This window comes from Penicillium hordei (genome assembly GCF_028827395.1).
Source record: "Penicillium hordei strain IBT 12815 chromosome Unknown utg000004l_segment0_segment0, whole genome shotgun sequence".
NCBI lineage: Eukaryota > Fungi > Ascomycota > Eurotiomycetes > Eurotiales > Aspergillaceae > Penicillium > Penicillium hordei.
Window position 1 is genome coordinate 3,610,343 of NW_026623145.1, and position 24,733 is coordinate 3,635,075.

General features: G+C 47.6%; 8 protein-coding genes across 8 annotated transcripts; 5 read left to right on the forward strand and 3 right to left on the reverse strand.

Moving 5' to 3' along the window:
- Nucleotides 1-61: 61 nt before the first annotated feature.
- On the reverse strand, nt 62-964 carry N7537_008536 (short-chain dehydrogenase/reductase; the record flags this gene model as incomplete). The annotated part of the gene is made up of 1 exon (XM_056899591.1): nt 62-964. One exon carries the CDS (start codon nt 962-964, stop codon nt 62-64), a length of 903 nt encoding a protein of 300 aa, XP_056751667.1.
- Nucleotides 965-1,534: 570 nt separating this feature from the next.
- Nucleotides 1,535-3,438, reverse strand: N7537_008537 (fungal specific transcription factor domain-containing protein; the record flags this gene model as incomplete). The annotated part of the gene is made up of 4 exons (XM_056899592.1): nt 1,535-2,052; nt 2,141-2,418; nt 2,471-2,689; nt 2,768-3,438. The coding sequence occupies 4 exons, from the start codon at nt 3,436-3,438 to the stop codon at nt 1,535-1,537; spliced, it is 1,686 nt and encodes a 561-aa protein (XP_056751668.1).
- Nucleotides 3,439-4,567: 1,129 nt separating this feature from the next.
- On the forward strand, nt 4,568-6,652 carry N7537_008538 (MDR family MFS transporter; the record flags this gene model as incomplete). The annotated part of the gene is made up of 7 exons (XM_056899593.1): nt 4,568-4,801; nt 4,903-4,979; nt 5,043-5,094; nt 5,161-5,335; nt 5,389-5,484; nt 5,544-6,047; nt 6,108-6,652. 7 exons carry the CDS (start codon nt 4,568-4,570, stop codon nt 6,650-6,652), a joined length of 1,683 nt encoding a protein of 560 aa, XP_056751669.1.
- A 626-nt stretch (nt 6,653-7,278) lies between these two features.
- N7537_008539 (uncharacterized protein) lies at nt 7,279-7,569 on the forward strand (the record flags this gene model as incomplete). The annotated part of the gene is made up of 1 exon (XM_056899594.1): nt 7,279-7,569. One exon carries the CDS (start codon nt 7,279-7,281, stop codon nt 7,567-7,569), a length of 291 nt encoding a protein of 96 aa, XP_056751670.1.
- A 716-nt stretch (nt 7,570-8,285) lies between these two features.
- Nucleotides 8,286-9,866, forward strand: mmm1 (ERMES complex subunit MMM1; the record flags this gene model as incomplete). Its single annotated transcript, XM_056899595.1, has 3 exons — nt 8,286-8,301; nt 8,354-8,384; nt 8,438-9,866. The coding sequence occupies 3 exons, from the start codon at nt 8,286-8,288 to the stop codon at nt 9,864-9,866; spliced, it is 1,476 nt and encodes a 491-aa protein (XP_056751671.1).
- A 207-nt stretch (nt 9,867-10,073) lies between these two features.
- On the reverse strand, nt 10,074-10,767 carry N7537_008541 (acireductone dioxygenase (Ni2+-requiring); the record flags this gene model as incomplete). Its single annotated transcript, XM_056899596.1, has 3 exons — nt 10,074-10,205; nt 10,269-10,640; nt 10,738-10,767. The coding sequence occupies 3 exons, from the start codon at nt 10,765-10,767 to the stop codon at nt 10,074-10,076; spliced, it is 534 nt and encodes a 177-aa protein (XP_056751672.1).
- A 277-nt stretch (nt 10,768-11,044) lies between these two features.
- On the forward strand, nt 11,045-13,168 carry N7537_008542 (tRNA modification protein MTO1; the record flags this gene model as incomplete). The annotated part of the gene is made up of 1 exon (XM_056899597.1): nt 11,045-13,168. One exon carries the CDS (start codon nt 11,045-11,047, stop codon nt 13,166-13,168), a length of 2,124 nt encoding a protein of 707 aa, XP_056751673.1.
- Nucleotides 13,169-21,640: 8,472 nt separating this feature from the next.
- N7537_008543 (camp independent regulatory protein) lies at nt 21,641-23,062 on the forward strand (the record flags this gene model as incomplete). The annotated part of the gene is made up of 1 exon (XM_056899598.1): nt 21,641-23,062. The coding sequence occupies one exon, from the start codon at nt 21,641-21,643 to the stop codon at nt 23,060-23,062; it is 1,422 nt and encodes a 473-aa protein (XP_056751674.1).
- Between the last annotated feature and the right edge of the window lie 1,671 nt (nt 23,063-24,733).

Sequence of the window (24,733 nt, forward strand, 5' to 3'; positions counted from 1 at the left end):
GAAATAGAAAGTCAAATCCAATAGATGAAGACTACTCCGTACAAGCCTAAGAGATTCCTTGCTACAAAAAGTTCTTTAACTCATTCTCCGTCCAGTTCCAGATTTCTTTTGCAAGCTTGTCGTCCGTTCCATGCGCACTTGCCATACCACTAACACCAATAGGCTCGTAGTATTCGCCGCTCTTAACATCCTTAGAAACGGCAGCCCACAACTGGTTCTTAACACCACTCTCCACACTAGATTTCATCCCTAAGACGTGTGCCGCGCCAAATATAGCGCGAAAGATCAGTGGCGCATTCGTCGCCCCAGATAAAAGATTCGTCTTCACCACTCCCGGGTGAACCGAGGCCACGGTGAAACTAGGATATAGGCTTGCTAGCTGTCGTGCCCAGAGTATATTCGCTAGTTTGCTCTGGCCGTACCGCTGGAAAGCGGTTAGTATATCTCCTGGTGTCTTAAGCGTATCGAATTGGAAACCTTCAGGCGGCGTATAGAAGTGTCCATGAGACGATACTGAGACGATTCGCACGTCCGATCCATTCTGTGCTGTTCTTTCAAGCACCGGCAAGAGGATCTTCGTTAGAATTGCGTGGCCCATATGATTCGTGCCAAATTGGACTTCATAACCCTCGCTGGTCTGGGCTGGAGGCACTGCCATAACACCCGCGTTCAACATCAGGATATCCAACTGATCAGAAGTGAATGCTTTCGCGGCATTTTTAACGGAATCAAATGAGGATAGGTCAAGCTTCAGTACCTTAATAGGTGCATTAGGGATCTGCGTTTTGATTTCATCGGCAGCAGCTTGGGCTTTGTCGAGACTGCGAGCAGCAAGCCAGACCTCGGCTGGCTGATGGCGGCAGAATTCCGTGACCGCGGCTTTGCCTAGTCCAGAGTTTCCCCCGGTGACAAGAATCACCTTCCCATTGAGGTTGGGTACATCGGTTTTGGGGTTGAAGGGCATGCTAGTAGTATTGATAGAGGTATACCGAGTACAGATACTGGATTCAAAATGCACTGAGGTTCGGATAATAATAGGCTAAAACACTTGGTCTATACTCCTCATTATATATTTCAATCGATCAACAGGAATAGTATTCCAACATCGGAGGCTCACGAAATTCCTTGCGCCACCGGACTTAAGGCATTCATGTTACTTCCGCCCTCTTTCCAAGTCGGAACGGAGACGGAGCATGAAAAGAAAAACCGGGAATGTCCGAAAGCGCTACTTAGACGAAGAAAAGACTAGCTGTCATCCAAACTTTATGATCTACCTTTTTCCTCAAATCCATTTCAGCATCATTCCGACAAATCTGTTGTGGCTTCTGCTACGGATCGTGGAGAGAGAGGAAGAGGAATCATAGTTGTATCCAATATATAAAGAACATGGTATTTATAACCTGAATCTGGAAAACGACCGCTCAGTCTACATACAAACAACGGGAGATGATATATAGATCATCTCAACAAAATCAAACAGACGAATTAAAAATCCACATACACTAGGCATCATGATACTTAGTCCTCCTAATCTTTACCAGTTCCAAGTATCCAGTAACTCACTAGTAAAATTCTCAAGTTCGTCAATAGAGGGCGGCGTAAACAGTGTCGGCATGGCATCCCACGACATCTTCATAGATCGAAGTTTGGATGCCATAAGGCTGAAGGAATCTTGTGCCTGTGAACCTTCCGGATCCAGCCCTGCCACTTCCTTCACACGGTCAAAGCTGTTGCTTGCCTCCTCAAATACCCGTGAAACGTTTACCGCTTCATGCAACAGGGTTCGGTCCCATTCTGGATGGTTACAGGTTGCGAGGCGATAAATTCCAACAACGCAGCGCATCATGTTCGTATACATGAGTGATGAAAATCCCACGAATTCTATAGGCTGGATCGTGGAAAACGTGTCTAGCCAGGACTTGACTGCCTGTAAACAAGCATATATGCACTCAAACCGTTGATTGGGTTGACCGGGGAACGTATTTACTCCAGGAGAGAGTGCAATCGTATGGATCATGAGGTCGGTACTATACATTTCCAGCAATAGAACTTCTATATAGTCATATATGATGTCAGTAAACTACTAATAAATGTAGTAAGTGCACTAGTCAGGCGCCCGGCATGAAATGAGTCTACTTACTATTGCTGTTAAGCTCTTGTGGGATATTGGACTTCAAATTACGCATCTGTGCCTCAAGTGATTTGACGTAGACTGTAGCTTGGGGTCTCATCGTGTGACTCCTGGAAGCTGCGTTTAGCCCTGGATGGTCCGAGGCATTCTCTGAAAGAAAACGCATATTTACCACTTGGACAAGAAGGACGTCAGAAGGGAACTCTTTCTGTTCCTCAAGAACATGAACGCACTCGTCAAAATACGCGGTCCAAGGCAGACTTTTCCCCTTCCCCCAAGAAGGAGGTCTACTACAGTTAGACACGAACAAATGCTTAGTGGACCTCGTTGTCTACTTACCCTGTGCTAATTAGGAAACACCCCAGTAATGCTCGGCGTTCTTCAGATGTTGGAGAGCGCGTAAACTGAGACGGTTTAACAATCCCTTTCAGTTCGTAGGCTAGTGTTACACCGGGATCCTGTCGCGGTGGCTTGTCCAATCCCAAGTCGTACAAAATAGCAATGGCGAGCTGGACGAGACTTGTCGAAATAGACCTGGCGAGGCAATAGTGCCTGTCCCTGAACAGTGAACGAAACCAGGGTGTTATTAATTTTCATCGCAGAATTATGGCAAATATCTCCGTAACGCTGGCTTACCAGGTGGTATACACCAGAACGGCCAAAAGGAAATCCATGTTCCTCGTTCCCTCGACGTACGCTTCGCGGCCAAAGACCCCGGAGACCTCTTTTGATAGCATGACCTTCTGAGTAGAGCGAGTGGATGCCACTGTCATTATGCTTAGCCAGAGCAGCGGGCTTTCCTGGCGGAGTTGTTGGGCAGTCATCGACGAGGAAACGTGGATAAATGGCAGTTGGCCCTGGAACTCATTTCGAAACCTATCTAAATAAGCTGCAGCCTCTTCTGCGCTAGGCTCAAGATAGGGATAGATAAGGAATGGTAGTTGGTTTGTGGATTCGGGCCTGGACGAAGATGAGGCTGTCGGGGTAAAGGGGCCCTCCACTCTTCCAGTCGCCCCAGATCTTTCATATGGGTATTCAACATAGTGACTGTTGTTCGCTATAACTCCATCCGCTTCTCTGTCAGAACTAGCTGGGATCAGGCTTCCCAGCGCGGAGCTGATCGACGAGGCATTGAAGGAGCCCGGAGCACCCTGAGTCACGGATTTGAGTAAGGCGACGAGCCCATCCACTTTCTCCTCCAGTCTCTCTACCTTGTTATCCCCCGATGACTTTGTCATCATACGGCGCTTGCGCGCCGGTGGGGACGGCAGACACTCCTTCCCCATGCGATGACATCTGTTGACCATTGTTAGCGATGAGAAAGAGATCCGCCGAGAATCTCACCTTTCACATTTCCCCCTCACCTCTACGCTCATGTAGCATCGAGCCTTTGCCCGCACACAGTTGATGCAAGCCCGCGCTGACTTATCTAAGCGTATGGTTGTATCGGCTGAATTGGTATTACTATTATCATTATCGCTAGAGGTTTGCGGATGTATGGGCTGATCGAAAAGCCCCAGGTTGAAGGAGATCGGCTGTTGCGTCAGGGCCTGCCGCGGGACAGAGGCAGATAACCCTTCCTTGGAATTCATGGGAGGCTGGGAATAATTTACATCCGATGGGGAAGGGAAGAGAGAACAGCAGATGTGGGGAGGGCGATAGGACCATCGGAGTTAGCATAGCTCCGATCCGCTCCTGGAGGCCCAGGGCGGTTCCGTGCGCAACTGAACAACGCCTGGACAAAATTAAATGACATGAGATTAGCTTCATGATAGCCTGATTTGTTGTGGAATCAAGTAATTCCCGAATTTAATCTCTTTACATAGGGCAGGAAGTCCTATTCACTCCTCTGGCCTCTAATATCGGCACTTTAAATGGTGACATAGGAACCTTGCAAAAGGAACGACGAGTTTGGTCGATATGCTATCCTTTTTATTTAACCTGACAGCAATCATGTGTTCCTATGGTATAGTATTATAAATGGCGATATTTTAGTTCTACAAATGCCATCTCACTATAATCAATAAGATGCTCTCCCGTTGTGAAGCTTTCTCACCAAGCTTTGTACCAATCCTAAAATCAAATCCTTCGTAAGTCTCTCAAAATCGGCACTAGCCGGATACGAAAATCAATTTTAGTAAGGTTTATAGTAAGGCAAGAGTTGGAAGCAAGTGACTCCGTCTTATTGTTGACACGTCCGATCCGCCTTCATGATAGTAGTCGTAAGTAGTATAATAATCGGAGCGGAGAGGAATTAGAAGCTCCGATCCGACGGACCAATAACGAACTATATCCCACCGATCCTGAGCCATGAATGTGGACTATACTGGGGGGTATTTACATTCACTTGCATATATAGCACTTGTCCACTTACGTAGACTGCTTCTAATTCCATCTAAACCTTTGATTATCATTCGCGGTCCAAAATTTTTGAAGATGGAGGAAAAATCTCACCATGTCGACTCAGGTAGGGCTGTATATGTCTCGCCCGCTCCTTCACTGAAGACAAATACTGCAGGCTCTAGAGCGGCTCATGCAAAGGATGCAACGGAAACAACCGTGGTTACAAGCAGGACTGAACACCTAACAAGGCTCGGACTGCTAAGTACTATGGTTTCACTCACCCTTGTCGGGTTTTTGATACTTTTAGATGCTTCGATTGTGTCTACGGTAAGTAGCTTGTTGTCTGCTTGTCTGCCTTGCATCCCCCATCCCTGCCTCGGTTGATAGTTGGAGTAAAGCGACTGACGGAAAATAATTTGATTTTTCAGGCGATTCCGAGAATCACAACCACCTTTCACTCCCTAAATGACGTGGGCTGGTATGGAACCGCATACCTTCTGTCCAAGTACGCTACGTAGATACGGTTACTTCTCGCTATTTCATGCCTCTCTAACACCTGTGATTCTAGCTGTGCTCTTCAACCTCTAACAGGGAAGATGTACACTTACTATAACAATAAGGTAGGTATTATCTCCTAGCTATTCTCCTGCTATTGTGGGATTGATACTAACTCAATTGATGAGCAGTGGACATTCCTTTCCTTCTTCGCCATTTTCGAGTTCGGCTCTGTCCTTTGTGGTGCAGCCACATCTTCCAACATGCTCATTGTCGGACGGGCATTTGCTGGAATGGGTGGGTCTGGCCTCCTAAATGGAGCATACACAATCATTCATGCGAGTGTCCCACCAGAAAGGAAAGCTGGTATGTCCACTGCTCTGGAGCTTGAGTCTCAACCGCTAAACCCATAACCATAGCTCTCACTGGAGTACTTATGAGCATTTCCCAGCTTGGATTATTATGTGGTCCTCTTATTGGAGGGGCATTGACTCAACATGCATCTTGGAGGTGGTGTATGTAAATATTGTTCATTGACCCGCTGAGCGTTAGAGAGCTAACCTATTTATTCCAGGCTTCTACATCAACCTTCCCTGTGCCGCTATAGTAGGGCCCCTTCTGATCTTGACACCACTTCCAGGTCATGACGGTAAAAATTATGAAGGGCCGACGCTAGTTTCCTCTCTCAAAAGGCTGGACCTACTTGGCTTCGCCATGTTTGCTGGAGCCGCTATCCAAGTTCTCCTGGCTTTGAATTGGGGTGGTAGCTCTTATGCCTGGAATAGTTCCATAATCATTGGACTCTTCTGTGGCTCTGGTGCCTTGCTGATTGTCTTTGTAGCATGGGAGTACTACATGGGAGAAGGTGCTATGATACCCTTCTCCATCCTTAGCCGGCGGATTGTCTGGGCCAGCTGCATGAATTATGGATTATTCGCCGGTTGTTCGTTGAATTCTACATATTACCTGCCCTTGTATTTTCAGGCTGTCCGAGATGCCACTCCGACCATGAGTGGAGTGGATCTCCTTCCTTCCATTTTGGGGACTATGATTTTCGCCATGATCACTGGAGTACTCGGTAAGGCAACCCTTCGCCACGTTTGGGCATAACTTTAATGAATATTAACATGTTGTGCAGTGGGCCGAGTAGGATACTATCTGCCGTTCGCGGTAGCCGGCGGAGCCCTCACAATGCTTGGAACAGGGCTTCTAATCACACTCGCTCCCACCACTTCCACAGGTCAATGGATAGGATTTCAGATCTTGCAAGGTGTCGGTCGCGGCCTTGGGCTTCAAATTCCTCTCCTCGCAGTACAAAATAATACGCCAAAGGAAAAGATTTCCATTGTGACCTCGCTTATTGTTTTCGGGCAGAACTTCGGTGGTGCCATTTTTTTGTCTCTCGCTGAGGTCATCTTCAATGCAAGCTTGAAATCAGAGCTGAAGACTCTTTCTCCACAGACTAGCTCGGAGACTATTACCGCGGCCGGCGCTGCAGGGCTTCGGAACGTAGTATCGGCCAAAGCTTTACCAAGTGTATTGCTGGCCTATAACCAAGCCATTGTCCATGTTATGTACCTTGCGGTTGCTGGAGCTGGGGGTGCCTTTCTGTTTGCATTTGGGATGGGATGGACAAGTATAAAGAAGAAAAAGGATACAGGCACTGAAGAGAAGGGAATCTGAATCATACCCGGTGGAAAACTTGCTACTGTTTGGATGATCTCATCTCTCATTGTTTGCTTGCAGACTGGGCGCTTGTTTGTTGAATTTGAGGTATAAAAACTGTTGAGGCATCTACAGGGTGCAGGGGCCTGTGGATTAGGAAAGAGTTGTATTGCTAAGAGAGAAAGCGTTCTGGTGAGGGGTTGATATCTGAGGTACCACATGGTGGCCCAAGGCCACCACACCAAATACCCTGCTCTTCCTAGATTCCCGGATTAAATACACAAGGATTCTTTCTCCCCTCCCCAGTAGCTAGTAGCTACAACAACCTTCTCTACTGTCTCTTTCTTGTCAACCCACATAGTGAAACGAGGATACTCTTGTCTCCTATCGTTTCAGAGATATCTTCCTTGTCTTGTTCAGGCATTACATTGATTAGCCTAATATCTTTCTTCTATCACTTCGCAAGCCCGCTAAATCATCTGCTCTGGTGGATGTCAATCCAAATATGGCACCATCTCGGATAGCGGAGATTGTTCAGGGGAACTCTTACAGGGTCCGGATTGTCCATCAGAAAAGATGGCGAAGCGGTGCCGTTAGCGTCAACCCTCGAGATTAAAACACGCAGCATCAAAAGGGTTCTTACAATGAGAGGGGTCGCACCGCAATTGTGGATTTCACAAACTCCCAAACTTGTGCGAGCCTACCATAATGAAGGGAAGTTCCATCCACCTGAGGCCGAGGATGCGGTAGCTGCAGTAAAGAGCTGGGAAGACCGTCATCAAGTCGATTTAAGAAAACTGGCTGCATTAATCCATAGGATCATCGAAGTTACAAAGGGCTGTGGAGGGGTTGCCACAATCGGACGACAGGCTCAAAGCAAGAAGTTGACCATTGACAAAGCAGATAGAGACAGAATGCTATTTATGGATCTGTAGTCTAAATGGGACGAAGAGAAGCTAGAGCTGGAGCCGGAAAAGAGCTAAGATACTATGGCCCGATATTCCTTGATATCACTGTCAGCATAAATTGGTTCCATGCAGTCATTCAAGATGTCTTGGACTTTTTTTCACTCACCTCCTTTGTCTGAATTTGCTATCAACACCCGTAAAGTGATATATTGAGAAGAATATCAGGAGCATTTAGTCGTTGGGACTTGAAGGATACGCGCATAAGCAGTGACGTCTACCTGTTAAGATCTCTCATAGGGCACATGACCTTCCATAGTATTAGATTACTGTCTGCTTTCCAGCTAAACATACACTAAGCGCGGGTGTTCACTGAGCCTGAGCACTGTTTAAACAGCATACCCCGAGACCTAAGCGATCATTGAGTAATCACACTATGCTGGGGAATACTAGCCAAAAGCCTTGAACCTCTAAGGCTAGTCAATTCAGGGGTTTAGTTTAACTCTGGGATCAAAAATCGGCAAGAGGTGAGCTAAAACGAAACGAGTGGCAGGTATTCATCGTATTTTATAGATGCAAGTGACGCTAGTCCCGAAATAGATAAGGGCACTTCCTTAAAGTTTTAGAGGCAGGCGGTCAAGAGTGGCATATCAGCGATAAGAGATATGCCTGGAGATCGGAAAGTTGGAACATCTTCTCCACTTGGAGATGGTACTGTGAACAGGGATTGTCGACAGCCGCTAACAATGGCGCTCCAAAATAGTGGGTGATGCTATCTCCAAGGGTTTGAATTAGTATACTAACAATAATGCAGATGAGCCCGCGCCATTCGCGCCTCAATCCTCGTACGCCCTCTGTCCGTGGAGTGGACTATATGATCTTGCTAACACCCTCTTAGCTTGTCCTTTACACAAGGGTTTCTTCTTGGCCAGCTCTCAGTCGTACTTTTGATCGGCGCCTTCATCAAGTTTTTCATTTTTGGCGAAGCACCACCCCCTCCGTCCCGGGGCATGTCAAACCGCACAACGCACCGCCGCTACAGCTCGGTCTACAACCCCCCTCAAGATAGCCAAAAGTCATTACGAGAAAAACCGTCCACGTCGAATGTTCTGCGTCCCGTACCTTCTACCTCTACAAACACCCGCTCCATCCTCCGCAAAACCTACTACAGTGCCATTCCTACCAACCCTACGAGCAAACATGGCCGACACCGCATGCATCATTCGTCGCATCAGCCCGAGTCGCTGGACTGGTTCAATGTGCTCATTGCGCAGACAATTGCTCAGTATAGGGAGACAGCGTACTCCCTCAAGGACTCGCCCACTTCGTCAATCCTCAGTTCCCTAACGGCGGCGATGAACAACCCGGAGAAGAAACCATCCTTCATAGACAAGATAAATGTCACCGATATCTCACTAGGCGAAGAGTTTCCTATTTTCAGCAACTGCCGCATCATTGCCGTTGACGACCCCATGTCAGACGGTGGACGGCTACAGGCCCTACTGGATGTCGACCTCAGCGACGACAACCTTTCCATCGCCGTTGAAACATCCATGATTCTAAACTACCCCAAACCACGCTCTGCCATCATACCAGTAGCGCTATCAGTTTCGGTTGTGAGATTTTCAGGAACACTCTGTATATCCTTGATCCCAGCGTCAACCGAACCACCAGAGCCACTTCAAACGCCTGACGGATCACCAGCGCCCCCCACGTCAGACCCAAGGGACAAAACAGGGAATCGACCCTCTGGTCCCGGACAGCACACAACCTCACAAGACCACCTCCCACCAAAAAGCAGCCCGAAAAGCAACGTCGCATTCTCTTTCCTCCCAGATTACCGCCTAGACCTCTCCGTGCGCTCACTCATCGGATCCCGCAGCCGACTGCAGGATGTGCCGAAGATAGCCCAGCTCGTCGAAGCGCGAGTCCACGCGTGGTTTGAGGAGCGCGTTGTCGAGCCCCGAGTGCAAGTCGTTGGACTTCCAGACCTGTGGCCGCGCATGGGCAGGACAGGTGTCCGGCCCGGCGAGGACTCGGATGCTGGGTCAACGGCACCACCGCGCAGCGCGGGTTCTACTGAAGCATCAGGGCCGCCCCGGTTCTCTGACGATCATGGTCGGGAGCCCGAGGGGCTGCGGTTCCGTGGCGGCCTGGATACACGGTTAGGCTCGCGCACGAATAATTTCAATGTTGATATGGGTGGCTTGCGCAGCTCGAGTATGACGAGGCAACAGAGTGGTGGTGCTACGAGTGACCATTTTGATATGCCTGGTGCCATGCCAGCGGGTACGCCAGTGGGGACGCCTGGCATCCCAGACAATTGATATACGTAAGTGCCGTTCGACCATTCCTAACCACTTGGGTAAGGTTTCGATTGATTTACTGTGGGTTTGATGTCCCCATGTACATTTAAAAGCACCATGCAATGGAAGTGATGTAAGACAATCTCAAGAAGTTCCGATTTCCATCGTTCAGTAGAATATGTGCAAAGAATTCAGTCATAATGCATCTCAATATCAAAGTGATCCATCCTAAACAGCCGCAGTAGGCCTAACAACGGTCTCCAAATAAGTCTTGCGGTGCGGATTAACATCAACCTCGGCACCACGGTTCAATGGCGTCCACTTAGGCTCGTCTTGGAAAAGACGCATGGCCTTAACGTACTGCAAACAAAGTCAGTCCAATAATCCACAGCCACAAAAACCCCTAAAAGAGGAAAAACGTACGTTCTGCTCATTGGTAGTGAACCGATGATAAATGCCCGCAGGGAGAATAATCATATCCTCCTTAACAAGATCAATACGAATCCACTCGTCCTCCTGTCCACGCACATCAAAGTATCCCTCCCCGTCGAGAATATACCGAATCTCCTCATCCTCATGCAGATGCTCCGAGAAGAACGACTTAACCTTCTCCTCGTAGATAGCGCCCATAGTCGCAGGCGACACGCATACCTCGTCGCGGTTACGGTATCCACGCTCCGCCGCGATGGCGTCCACCGCCGCAATCGTCGGGCAGTGCTTGTATAGAACGCCTAGCGAAGCAAGCTTCTCCTCCGACACAGTGCGGCCAGAATTGTGCGGCTCGCGCTGGTCGCCCTGTAAACAAATGACATCAGCGGTTTGTTCTAGTCCGAGGTGGGCTGTACCTGGAAATGCTTGGAAAGCCGGGTACGGCCAATTGAAGTGTGTTTACCTCAACGTTGTCATACCAGTATGCCTTCATTTTGGGGGATTGTCTCGGTGGTTGAGCTGGTAGTTTTGAAGTTGTAGGGAGGGGTCAGTCGTAGAAAAAAACGTCCAGATCAGCTTACACTTGAACATCAGCAGCCCCGCAATTGGCCGATGGCGCAAGCGCTTATGTCATTGTGTGACCGCCCTCGGTGTTAACGGTTATAATTATGGTCACGTGATATGATACAAATTTCCTTATCGATTTGATTTGATCTTCAAGTCTTGTACCCGGCTGTTTTTTTGGGTTAACATTTGCATTGCATTCCGTCATGGCTTTTCGAGCACGGTCGGCAGCGCTGATGCGTCAGGGCCGCGGGCTCCGCTCATTTATGGGCCGGAGTCGTGGTTTCGCGACTGTTACAGATAATACACGGTTCGCGATTTCCCCTGCTGTCCTTTCGAAGAGTCTTGCTAATTGGTTCGTTTATAGCCCATACGACGTTATAGTTATTGGCGGTGGCCATGCTGGATCTGAGGCATGCGCTGCTGCTGCTCGTTCCGGCGCGCGCACTGCACTAGTCACGCCCTCGCTGGAGAATATCGGTGTTTGTTCGTGCAATCCCAGTTTCGGCGGCATTGGAAAGGGAACGATGATTCGTGAGGTGGATGCAATGGATGGTGTTGCGGGTCGAATTATCGATAAGGCTGGTGTCATGTTTCGAGTTTTGAATCGTTCTAAAGGGCCGGCCGTTTGGGGACCGCGTGCGCAGATCGATCGCGATCTCTACAAGCGGTATATGTCCGAGGAGCTGGCTGGCACGGAAAACCTGAGCATTGTGGAGGGAAAGGTGGCTGACATTGTGCTCTCCACGGAAGGCATCGAGAACACTCCCGGTGCACAGGGCAAGATTGTTGGCGTGCGGTTGGAATCCGGGGAGGTCATTCCTACGGGTCGTGTGGTTATCACTACGGGCACTTTCCTGGGTGGTGAAATTCATATTGGAATGGATGTATTCCCCTCGGGACGCATGGGTGAGGCCCCCACATACGGTCTCAGCAAGTCCCTCCGAGAAGCTGGCTTCCAACTGGGACGCTTGAAGACGGGTACGCCGCCTCGATTGGATAGGAAGACCATTGACTTTAGCGCGCTTGAAGTGCAAAAGGGCGACTCGCCGCCTCACCCTTTCTCCTATCTCAACAAAACTGTCGAAGTGGGCGATGAAGGCCAGCTCACCTGCTGGATGACCCATACAAACGAAGCTGCTCATGAAATCATCCGCGCCAATCTGGACAAATCCATCCATATCCGTGAGACTGTGCGCGGGCCACGATACTGTCCCTCCTTGGAGTCGAAGATCATCCGATTCAAGGACAAGACTCAGCACCAGATCTGGCTCGAGCCAGAAGGCTTCGCACCAAACGACGTTATCTACCCTAATGGCATCTCAATGACGGTGCCCGCAGACGCCCAATATGCCATGTTGCGAGTAATCCGCGGTCTCGAGAATGTAACCATGCTCCAGCCCGGCTATGGTGTTGAGTACGACTACATTGACCCGCGCAACTTACGACCAACCCTAGAGACAAAACTGATCAGCGGTCTCTACCTCGCCGGTCAAATCAACGGCACGACAGGCTATGAAGAAGCAACTGGGCAAGGCATCATCGCAGGCACAAACGCCGGCCTCGAGTCGCAGAACCGATCACCCCTTACCCTGACCCGGTCAGACGGCTTCATCGGAATCATGATCGACGACCTTATCACCAAGGGCGTCTCAGAGCCCTACCGCATGTTCACGACGCGAAGCGAATACCGCATCTCCACCCGCTCAGATAACGCCGACCTGCGCCTGACTCGCATGGCCCGCAAAGCTGGTGTCGTCTCCGACAAGCGTTGGAGTCACTTCTCCGACACCGAAGCCCAGATCCAGGAACTACAGACTCTCCTTGGCAACACGAAGCTCTCGTCGTCTGCTTGGTCTCGTAAGGGCTTCAAGGTGCGCTCTGATACGTCGATCCGTTCAGCGCTCGATATCTTGTGTCTGGACGGCATCGACATCAACACTCTCATTCCTGCCATCGAGTCTCCGATGGGGACGGCCTATACCCCCTCCTCGTTTTCACCGGAGATCCTCACCCGCGTCGCCATTGAAGGCCGCTATGCGCCGTACCTAAAGCGACAGGAGAAGATGGCTGAGCGGTTCCAGCAGGATGAGAATTTGCTACTACCAGTGGATCTAGATTACACTCAGGTGCACGGAATCAGCAATGAGGAGCGACAGGTCCTTCAGCGCGTGCGGCCTGTCAGTGTTGGCATGGCGAAGCGCATCGAGGGTGTTACACCTGTTGGTGCTTTGCGGTTGCTGATGCATGTGCGGAAGGGCAGTGGGTTTTCCAAGGAGATTGATGGAGAAGACCCTGCTGTTGCCGACGTGCTCCGCTCGGCGCCTTGATTCTTGAATATCTAGGCATGTCTGGGAGTCTCTTTTATTTTGATATATTGGCATAGCGGGAGTGACTCGGCGCTGGATGTGCTTTAACTGTACAATATCGACATGTATACTACTTGATCTCCGATGTGCATATTTGCATAATTATATCCAAACATACGGAAATTTCACAATTCTTCAATCCTTATCATCCACTCAGCCTAAGCCACACTTAAGATACTAAAGTACCATTTATCCAAATAAGGCAAACGGTCTGAAACAACCTCACAGCTAAACCTGAACCCTAAGCATAAACCAACCACCTCAAAAACAAACATCCCAAAGCCTAAAAAAACATCCCAACAACCATCTTCCCTATAAAAACACACCTAACCCAATGCAGAAACCAACATACTTTACACCACCCCTCCAGCCCAAAACACGCGAGGAAAAGCGAGAGCGAGGGAAAAGCCAAAAAAAAAAAAAGATAATTACAGCCACGTACCCTCGATCCCCAAACCCATCTCTGGAGACCAAGCAAGGGGTAACCGATCAATTCCTACAGGGATGACGAAAACCGGGGACATGATTACCAATGACCAAATCAAGACACAGAATAGACCCCAAGCCAGCGATCTTCCCTTATCCCAACCCGAATTTGTACTCAAAAAAAGGGCCTCGGTGGTTACGGAGTAGATTCCCACTCAAGAATCCACACCGCGCACACACCTCCCCCACCATCTGGTGATCCTGATTGCAGCACGTATCCGCATCCAATCTCATTCCAGCTCTAGATGTGATGAACAACTCCTACCGAATCGAGCCTCGTACATGACAACCTCGCAAGCCCCATCCAATCCACAAGAACCTTGTGCTTTGTTTAATCGAAATGGAAATGAGTGGTGGCGTGCATAAGCCGTTGGCCGCGATCTGATCTCAGCTGCTCTTTTGTTTTTGGTTTTTTTGTTTTTTTTTTTTTGGTTTTCATGAAAACGGTTGCGTGAATCGCTTACTGTGTGCTTTCTATTGGTCTTCCGCTCTTCCGAGGTCTGAAGTCTGTGATGTATACGAAAACTCACTCACATCTCCGCTAACACCCCCCCGGGACAAGACCCCGGGAAGGGCGGGGTGTTGTGTTGTGATGTGGGTAGCTGAGTGTGTGGATGGATCAGCGAGAGCGTTCGATCTATCGATTCGATGCATCTGGACTCTTTTGTAAGCGTTGTGCATCGTTCTTCTTTTTTTTTTCTCGCTCGGGCACGTCGGTGTTGAGGGGTTAATGTTAATCGGGTAAACGTTTGGAGGGGGGTTGTAAGGGGGCGAATGCGTCCTTGCTTCCTAGCGCGCTTCTTTGCGTGTAGATCGAGACTATGCAGATTTGCGCTGGTATAGTGTCGAAACTAGTACTCTGTAAAAAGTGGCTTACAGCAAAATGTATAGGGGTATCCTGCAGGAGGTACTCTGTACATGTATTTTATATGGATTCGTCTGGTCTGCATGAGACAAAAGCGATTACGGGGTACGTAATATGCCGATGACCATGCACCTGGACACTAGCACGATCATCTGAGACAGATTTGGCAACTGAGCAGGGAAGATGTCTTTCTCCTGCATGGTGAAGAATGCACATGGCGGGTCCGCAGAAGATGTCAGGATTTGCCTTCTAGAATGTTAGGTGTTATCTTGCGAACTGGGATGATGACACGTTCCAGCTGAACTGGGGTAGTGGCAATGCTCCATATATGTGCATAATATCCATGTTCTTGGTCTCCACATATCGGGCAATCTGTGAACTATTATGGCAGTACAACATAGTGTGCGGCGCTAGAGTCACGATATATGCCGCATTGCCTAGATAGGCAACATACCGAACCTCAGCATTATATGGAGTATGGAGTACTATCTGGTGCATACAACACGCGATGTAGTTCGCCTCCCTGTTTTCGAGTAGGGGTCGGTGAACAAACTACTGAGTGGATCCCGAGGTTATGATCTACATGTGTACCCCGTACGTTACTCTGTATACGTGTACATTCTTTGTTCCATTGCGAGTTAGATAGGAATTCCAAGTCTTCTTAGGTCTTCCTAGCTAGAATCAATCACAAATTAAAACATGGATCGGCCGACGCTAGTGGGATATGCGTCTCTAGAGGCTACGGTGCACATCCTCTACAGGAGGTCCTATGAGCCCGTCATTTATCAATAGACCCAATAGCGTCGTTGAAGATCTTGAAAATCTCACGTTGGGGGGGGATTTTTTTCGACTGATGTCATAGATCCAAATTCTTTACACACTCCATGAGGTCCACTATATGGATGCATGGCGACGTGTCTCAGGGTTGCGGTACTCGTCGAAGGGCACTTTGGATAGTAACCTGAAGAACTTTCCCCTAAAAGTCCGGATAAGCAAACTTGTAATACTACAAGCTTAGTGACTCTGATATCGGTGTCTATGTGATAATCTAACTGTGATTGCAGTGTGATGTCTGGCAATCCTTAGGCTATTAAAGACGGACTATGGGAGAGTACCATAATAGGGACTCTTGTTGTTCAAAGCTATCACACGACTCAATAGGTTGTCGTGGCCTTTTCTTTGGGATTCTACTTGCTATTTAGAAATCTCAAGCTCTTTTTCTATGAAGCTAAATTTAGCCATCATAGTGATCTCTTCCGAGTTTTAATAGTGGGTCAATCGGCATTTTGACATGGAGTACATCTTGATCAGATCGTGAAGTATGATCCCCATAACTATTGTAACATACTACCTGAGATCTAGTAGTTAAACCTTAACTTAAAAGGGCTTCTGGTTTAGCTCGGCTTTCCTCTACGACCAAGTGCCGGATGCGGGAGTCTCGCTCTTCCTAAAGGGGAAATAAGAAAGCGGAGAACGGGAAGCCGAGGAAAGAGTTCATTTTCTCTTCACACTGGTATGTTTCTTGTGATTATCAGGGTAATACATAGCGTGACATACAATTTGGTCTTTTGGGGAAATAGATTGAGGTATTTTTTGTATATAGTAGCTGAACTCAAAAGGATCGCAAGCAAATATTCATATATAACTAGGGTTGACGCCATATTCTAACCGGAAGGGCGAAAATAGCGAGGAAGAAATTCAAATCGTAAACTACATTATCTTAATGGTTTTTTCTATTATAATTGTCATGAGAATCTACTTGAGCCCTGGAGACAGAGGTAAAGCCCTTGAGGTGTGATAGGAGTGAGTCACTCGTATCTCGTAATACCTGCAATGTACGGAGTATGTACATCTTTCCATGTACGATTCTACAATACAAGAACCCCCTTTTGATTCAAAAAAAAGGAGTCAAGTCACACAACCAGATATGAGCCATAGCGCTGGGACTTCGCTGAGACTTAGTGATCATTGCCAACACTCCTTCTGACCACATGGGCGTGGGTGATCCCTTGTGTGTGACACGCCTACATTAACTATTACTGGAAATTAGAGGAATGATTGGATTGATTGGACTCATTCATTTTCATCGTTTCCACCCGATCGGCTGGTTTGACACGAGGATCACGGGGTCTGTCTTGATATACGAGGTGGAGGCAACGCTTGGTACTCCATAGGAATCACCTATACAAATGACCCGACATCATCATTACTACGGATGTCTTGGATTATTCGCCTCTTGCCTCCTATCTCTTGACTTTTTGCCTCCGGATACCTCCGTCCGGAGTACGGTGTACCTGAATTAGAACTAGTCATTGTTCCACAGACAAGCGCGATCGGATAGAGCACACCCACAAACTACCCCGAAAAGGAAGAAATAGACGATCGCGTTGATCATGGCGACCTCCCTGAGGCTGACAACCAAATGTTTCCACTCCCCACAATGGCCGTGTCATCCGATATTACCCACACCAATATGCCTTGAGCACTGTTGCCCTGACATGGTTATTGGGCATGTCACTGTTGTACTACGGATACATGTCCAGGTTTCAAAAGTATCCAACCAATAAGGATGTTGACTTCCAATCCTAATCATGTTTGTTGTAAGAGGCTGGGAGTTTGGCACTAAAAGCAATATCCAAATAGCCCAAGGCAATCAGTAACCAGAATTAGGGGGCAGAGACTACGAACTTGAGCGGGTGGGAGAACCCAGGTCCCAAAAAACAGTCTTCGGGGTTGTGGACGAATTAGGGAGGTAGTACCATTGCTTTTGTCCTTTGTTTCCCCATGATCTCTGTGCGAGGCTAGATGTAGGGACTTGTGTTTGTGACACGGTGCATAGTGGTACTAAGGGTCTTGTATTTGATGCATGTGTGGATGCACATGCAATGCACATCTCGCTTGATTGTACTCCGTACGTTCTACTGTATAGTATCTGTAGCTCGGTAGCATGAGTGATGGATGTAGATGATACCATTTCAAGCTACATAGTATACATGCAAACGGACGGAGTACTCCATACTCGGATAAGAATTAATAAATAGTTTCCCCGAGCCTCCGAAGACACAGCTACAATCCCCCGAGACCACTATGCAGTCGGTGGACCAAACCGGATCTTCGTCGACGCCAAGTTCCTTAATGATGATCGCCCCTAAGTGCTAGATCCTTGAGAGTTGCGGCATTTCTTAGTTTGTTCCAAAGGAAGCATAGTACGAACGCCACCGGGACTAGTTGGACTAGTGTGAGTTATTTTGAATTGGGATTTTTTCTTCTTCAAGGTGCGTGCATTGGCCTATTATTACCTGTGTGGCTCTGTGTGCCTGTGCGATCTGTGCTTCCTGTGTTTTGTGCTTCCTGGGCCTTCCTGGCCTCTTGTGCCTAGTTCGAGGCGATCTTCGTATCGCCGCCGATTCTAACCCCAAACGGGTCTAGAGCTGATTATCGAGGAGTACAGAGTACTTAATAGGAAAATAGGATTAAAATATTAAAATATTTTCCCACTGTCAGTGAAACTCTACCTGACAGGCCTGCAATTGCTTATTACAATCCCTACTCTTTGTTTTTTTATCTACCCGTTCAAGCGTCTAGCAGTTTCACCCCACCCTTAATAAGAAACATAATATAATCTAATTTGCCCCGATTATCTGGGTACGGGCGTGCACTGTCCGTGGATGTGGGTTTCTCCGAAGAATCAGCCAAGAGATCGACGGAAAAGTACATGCTGGATGATCTTCTAATCGAGAAAAGGTAATGTCATAAACCGAGATCGCCCGTTGGCCTGAAACCGCTTCTGGTCTAGCTAATAAAGATCCAAGCCACACACTCCTGTAAAGGTAGGGAGTACACGTCTCCCTCGGAGGTTATAATATGATTTGCTAAAGCATTTGTGGGGTAATTAGATTGCAATGCCAAGCTACATATTTCCTCTCCGTATATTGGGTACCTTTGTTAGCCTACCCGCCAACGCTAACCCTCTTTACTTCTCGTAATCGGAGCCTAGTCGTGAACTCCCCGCGCTTAGAGGAATCTTTGGCTTGTGATGGGCTGTGCAGAATAATCGATGATCTCAAATATTTCTCGGTCCAGAACTTTCGATTCCACTTTCGAATTGATTATTGTTTTCTTGGTCCGGTGTGCTCCTTCCTGATTCTTCTACCAAGACTGGGTTCGGACTTCGGTGATTATACTGTTTTTCTTGTTTCTTGATACATCATATTCAGCGCATACTTACGTACCCACTTACGTCTATATTTTTTAAAAAAATATTATAATCACTCGCGTCTGTTGTATACTTTCTAAGGGTAACTAAAATTGTTTATTATATTGACATCTGTCACTCGCGTCAATTAAGTTTCAGAAAGCGTGGCCAACCACTCCTCTGGGACCCCTAATTGTGACTCTAAAATCAACGGAACACTGTCCTCCGACCAATATCTACCGTGCTACTCCGTACAATTCTATTGATCCCCCTTCTCTGTCCGGAGTGCTCGGCACATGATAATGTTAGTCTCTCGGAATTCGCTCATCCTCTATCTCAAACCACAAAACCGCCGATCCAATCTCCTTAGCTCCATGGCTTGAGGTGCATAGCCCACATGTCAGTGGTTAGTGGCTGAGACCAGACGTGGTCTGTTGTCTTGGTATGGCCCAGGCTACGACTCATGAGCGTGGCAGTGTGGCCTGGATCTGCTGAGGATCTCCCGCGAAAGTTTTGGTCATCCAATCGAACCCCAGTCGCAGTTTCTTGGTGCTGACGATATTAGCTGATTAGTTTAGGTACGGATCCTCTTCCCCTCCTAAGTTTCGAAGCCCTGGAGCTGAGGAGTAAAGTGAAGAAGTTACCGAAAACTCTCTCTAAGCCCGGAAGCCTAACCTTCTTTTTTTCTTTTTTTGTTTATCTAACGTGATCCCCCGGTTCTACACATCCGTACATGCTGATTGGGATCTAAACACTTGCCGGGGTTTTCGCCCGTTTATAGTATAATAGCATACATTATTGTAGGTAGATTGTGTACCGAATCGACGGGCCAAGGCGGAGATCTACCTGGAACTGGATGCGCTCAGTCCTCTTTCAACTTCTTAGGAAATTCCATAGACCATGAAAATGCAGTAAATCCAGAAGTCACCGATGCCCGGACCCGGAAGAAAAAAGAAAGAAAAAAAAAGAAAAGAAAAAAAAGGGAATAGAATAGAATAATCACCATAAGAGTGGTAGAATTCAACCCGTGTCTGACTGGTTGCTCCAGACCGTGGAGGATCATATCCTTGACTGCCGTTGGAGGATCACGACCCATGCGGAGTTCAAGGTGGAGGTCATTTTTTCAATAGCTCGGTATGGCGTGCACTGTCCATTCTCTTGGGAGAGATTAGTGGTCCCCGTAATGAGAAGATATGACGCCCTTCGGAGGATTGGGATCCTCTTGAGGTTCCTAAGGTTAAACCAGTTAAACCGGAACTTGTCTGAGACAGTCGATCATTTCTCTTATGGTGCGTCAGATGGGAAGAGTGGGGAATAGGGGTCGAATGAACCAATGATATGTAGATTATGACTTCTAGAGCCACTTGTCACAGCCCCGGCTTGTTCTGTACTTTACACAGTTGCCCTCGAGAAAGACCGGCACATGCGATGATCGACTCTGTTTCACTTCTCTGTTTGCTTCCAGATAGGGCAGGTGTCTGCTGAGTCAGAATCGACCTGCAAGTGAGGTAGACTTTGGTAAATTATCCGTTGCTTCTGTGTTAAAATCGACTTGGGGCTACCTTTGGCTTTTCGAATACGATGTCACAGAGACCCTCCGATCTCAACCCACGGCTCCACCGGGATCACCCATGGCACGGAGGGGGGCGATTGTATCTTGACCTGCTCTTGCGTTCTCTTGTACTGCGTATCCTCTGTTATTTAATTAAATTAGATTGTGTATATGCACTGATATCTGCTGGAACAATATCTATTTTATGATAGTACATGGTTATATAGGTCTCTAATTTCAAAGTAAAACTGTACCTGCTTTTCGCGGAGGGTTTAGTGAAATCATTACTTTTGATGTTTCATTCTCCGTATTTCTCCGCTCCCCGAATTCCACCGTCTCTCCTTTTTTTTCTTTTCTTTCCCTTTTTGCCTTTTTTCTTTTTCTTTTTCTTTCTATTTTTCATTTTCTGGATCAACTAAACCAAATTCAGAAAATGGCAAAAATATAAATTAATAAATTAAATTAAATTAGAGCTGAAAATAAAAATAAAATAATAAAAAACCCAAAACATAATATCGCATGTCATATCTGTCATTGATACTCCAGGCCTCAGCATTCCATCTACCACCATCCAAGTACTCTCCGGTTCCAACCCTCCGAAGTTTTTAAACATTAACATTAACATTAAGCCATTAGACTCTCGGGTGTCCATTACCATACTTCTTTTTCTGCAGGTTTTTCACTAGGGTATAAACTTGATACACCTATGTGCCGTGATATACAATGGAATATAATCAAAGTAATAATAGTAATGGATAAATCAATAATCACTAAATAATCTAATAATCTAAATAATCTAAATAATCCAATGATTATCACACTGTACCATGATTTTCCCTGTGGAGATATCACCACTCAGACCTTCTCTTCCCCCCCCCCTTCTTTTCTTACTTCCCCTCTCTCACACTTAATTAGCCAGGGTCCCCATTTAGGTACATAGTTATTCCTTTCCCTCCCTTCTCTCAGTGGATCCAAAAAAAAAAAAAGAAAAAGAAAAAGAAAGCTTGGGAATTGCCGCAACTCAAACCGTGGAACGGGTTTCCAGTAGATCCCCGTCTTTTTTTTCTGATCGCAACCTGTTGACTCGCTGACTTGACTTGGGAAGGCCCGTGCTTCTCGCTGGCCGATCACGATCCCTGGGAATTTCTCCAACTGAGGGGTCCCAACTCAAAAACCTCTCCTTCTTCTCCATACCCTGGTCGATCTCTTAGCTTAATTCTTTTTCCTTTTTTTTTTCCTTTTTAGCACCTTTGGACCATTTGATCGGGGAATATATCACTCGCAAAACGCCCGGGGGGTTGCACCTGGGATTGTATCTCTTTCACACTTTACATCATGGTGAACGGGACCGCCGCCGTGTTGGAGCCCACATTCACCGGGTATGTCGCAACCACTCAGGACGCCCTGATCCTCTTCGAGGCATGCTTGACCGGTGTCTTGCATCACGTTCCGCGACGCCCTCACGACAGAGAACGGAGTCATCTCGTGCGCAGTGGCAGCGTCTTCATCTATGAGGAGAATGCATCCGGCATCAAACGCTGGACCGATGGAGTCACCTGGAGTCCCAGTCGCATTTTGGGCAACTTCCTCGTTTACCGTGAGCTAGACAAGCCATTTCCTCCTGGGGAGAAGAAGCGCGCCATGAAGAAAGCCACTCGACGACCAGTGCCAGCTGGACGGCCGGGTGAACCTTATCCGCGACACGATACCAGCCAGGGCTATTCTCCAACATCTCCCAGCTCGGGCCCCTTCGCAGACCGTTCCTCCCATCAATCGGAGCTCGAGCGGGCATTGGTTGGGTCCCTGGTTGATTCGTACGGCTTCAAGGATTCCGGGTTGGTCAAGAAGACAATGAGCGTGACGGTTTTGGGCGTGACCCACCATTTGGTCTCATATTACAGTGTGGAGGACGTGATGCGCGGCATCCTCAACCCACCCTCGATGGTGGATTCCCTACGCTTTATCCGCCCCCGCACAGAACTCACCCAGAAACAAAGCTTCCGTTCCCCGATCGACGAGCTAGAGGCCAACGCCGTGGAAAACCAGGAGCCCTCCCACGCCGCTCTGTACGGATATCGCCCGCAAATGATGGCCCCACCCTCTTACGCCATGCCAAATCCTTCAACCGACTTCTACATGCACCCCACTCCCTATACCGCCACACATCCCCCTCAACAAGGCCCAATCCAGGGATACTCAATGGGCGCGCCGATGGCAAGCCAATCCGCGCCAAATCCCTACCTGCCAAATCCAGGGCAATCCGCCATCCCCCCAAAGCAGGACGACTACCACTCATTCCGCGCAGGACCCTACGGCGGCAGTATGGACTCAATGAGCGCACACAGCATGGCCTCAATTCCAGGCGGTATCAACGCAGGACTCCCCAGCTCCCTCAACGAACGCAACAGATCAACCTCGGAACACAGCCCTTCCGCCTACCGTAACTCTTCCATCTCTTCGCGCAGCCAAGCAACGGACGCTACTTCCCCAATGGATCCTTCTACCCCGGCGACCTACTCCCGCAGCAGCTTCAGCATGTCCGGCCAGATGGAAAACCCTCATCCAGCGCTCGATCGCAATATACCTGGTCTCGATCCTAACATTCCTCGTCGCGAATCAAATCCCATCCATCCGTCCTACTACGCTACGGATCGCCCCCAGTACTACGTACCCGCGCCTTATGCTCCCACGCAACCCATGTCAACATGGACGACTACGGCAGCGACGCAACCTCAAATGGCGCAACCTCAAATCTAAATCTCTCGATACCTTTCCGTGTCTTTAGTGTTGCTTATGGCCATGGAGCGTGGGAGTCGGGGCGGAATTTTGTTTCTTTTCTTTTTATGTTGATCAATGATCACCTTACTCATGTTTTTGCCTGGAGATAGACACTTCATGCTTCTGTTATGTTTGGGAGGGAAACGCCGTTTTATTGCTACAATATGTACCTGACAGCGGCTGTACTCGTCTCTTTGTCTCTTGTCTATATGGTTATGGTCTCTTGCTTTATGGTTACGGCGGTGGCTCTTTGTTTTTGCCTGCTTTTTACTGTCTTAGCTTTTACTTTTTACCCCCTTTTGCCTTTTTTTTTTCTCTTTCGGTGGCTCTCTGATATGGATCCTGTTATGGGAATCCGGGTGGGTGGCGTTCTTTTATTCTTCACGATGTCATGCAACAACCCGATAACCCCAAAACGGCTCTACTATTTTTATTACTACTTCTTTTATTTCTTACCTTTTGACTCTGGTTCCTACTTTTTACTCTCTTGCTCTCCCATACTCTATATTCAGTTCGCTGCTTGGCAGCGGTCTTCCCTGTATGTCTGTCTGCGATCACAAACGGCGTCCAAACGTTTCTTTTCCAACATCTGGTCTGGGCGGGTTCCTGTTCTTGATTCTCGATTCCCTGTTCTATCCAGTTCCTCGGGGGACAGGATTTGGTGATTCCCATCTCATTCCTTGGTCAATGGTCAAAGATTGCTTGAATACGTCCCTTTCTTCCTTTTCTTGGTTTTGGTTCTGGGGGGGGTGGCTATTACCAATATGTGCGTGTACTTCATACTCGATTCCCGTCTATAGTATGGATTATAGGCTTGTGCGCTACTGGTGGCATTTTTGATATTCATAATTCCCCAATTCCAATATTAGCTGCTTCTGTCAGACTATGTTCTTTCTAATTGTTATACTCTATACTGTATATTCCATGCTTTACCGTCTCTCTATCCTTCCCTCTGAACATTTGTTAGCACGGCAGATATGGTATGGTTTATAAGATCAAGACGGATGTTGTCAACCTATATTCGGTCTTGGGGGTTTTGTGCTGTTTAACTGACTACTAGTATATGGTAAATCATAATATATCTCCTCTCTTCTGGCTCTGGAAGGTATGCTTACTTTGTTGGCCTCAATGTTGGTCTGGTACTATATATATTGTTAAAGTACACTCTTCAAATCACATCCATAGTCCTCGGGACTAAATAGAAACACATACATAGGTAACTATATCGGGTGTGTATATAGATATTATTATAGTTTCCTAGTATTTCTAGAAAATATAGAATCAAATCCATAAATTCATAATCAAGGATTATTTATACACCTTCAGCAGTAGCAGATCAGACCTACCCTGAACTCATATATCGACAATGGGTATTTCAATTAGCCAAACACTGGCACCCAATGATATACTTGAAGAAACATTAGCAAAACATAAACAAGTACACACAGGCAGCGAATATAGACTCGCCAAAACAGAAATGTAAACATCCCAAACATACACCCTTGACCCTGGGTCCAAACCAAGACAGAAACCTAATAACACAAAAGAGAAGCGTATCAAGTCTAGTTAAATAAGAAGAATACTAGATACGTCACACAGCGCATCTTATCAAGACGAAAGACCAGATGAAAGACCTAAGGAGAACCACAC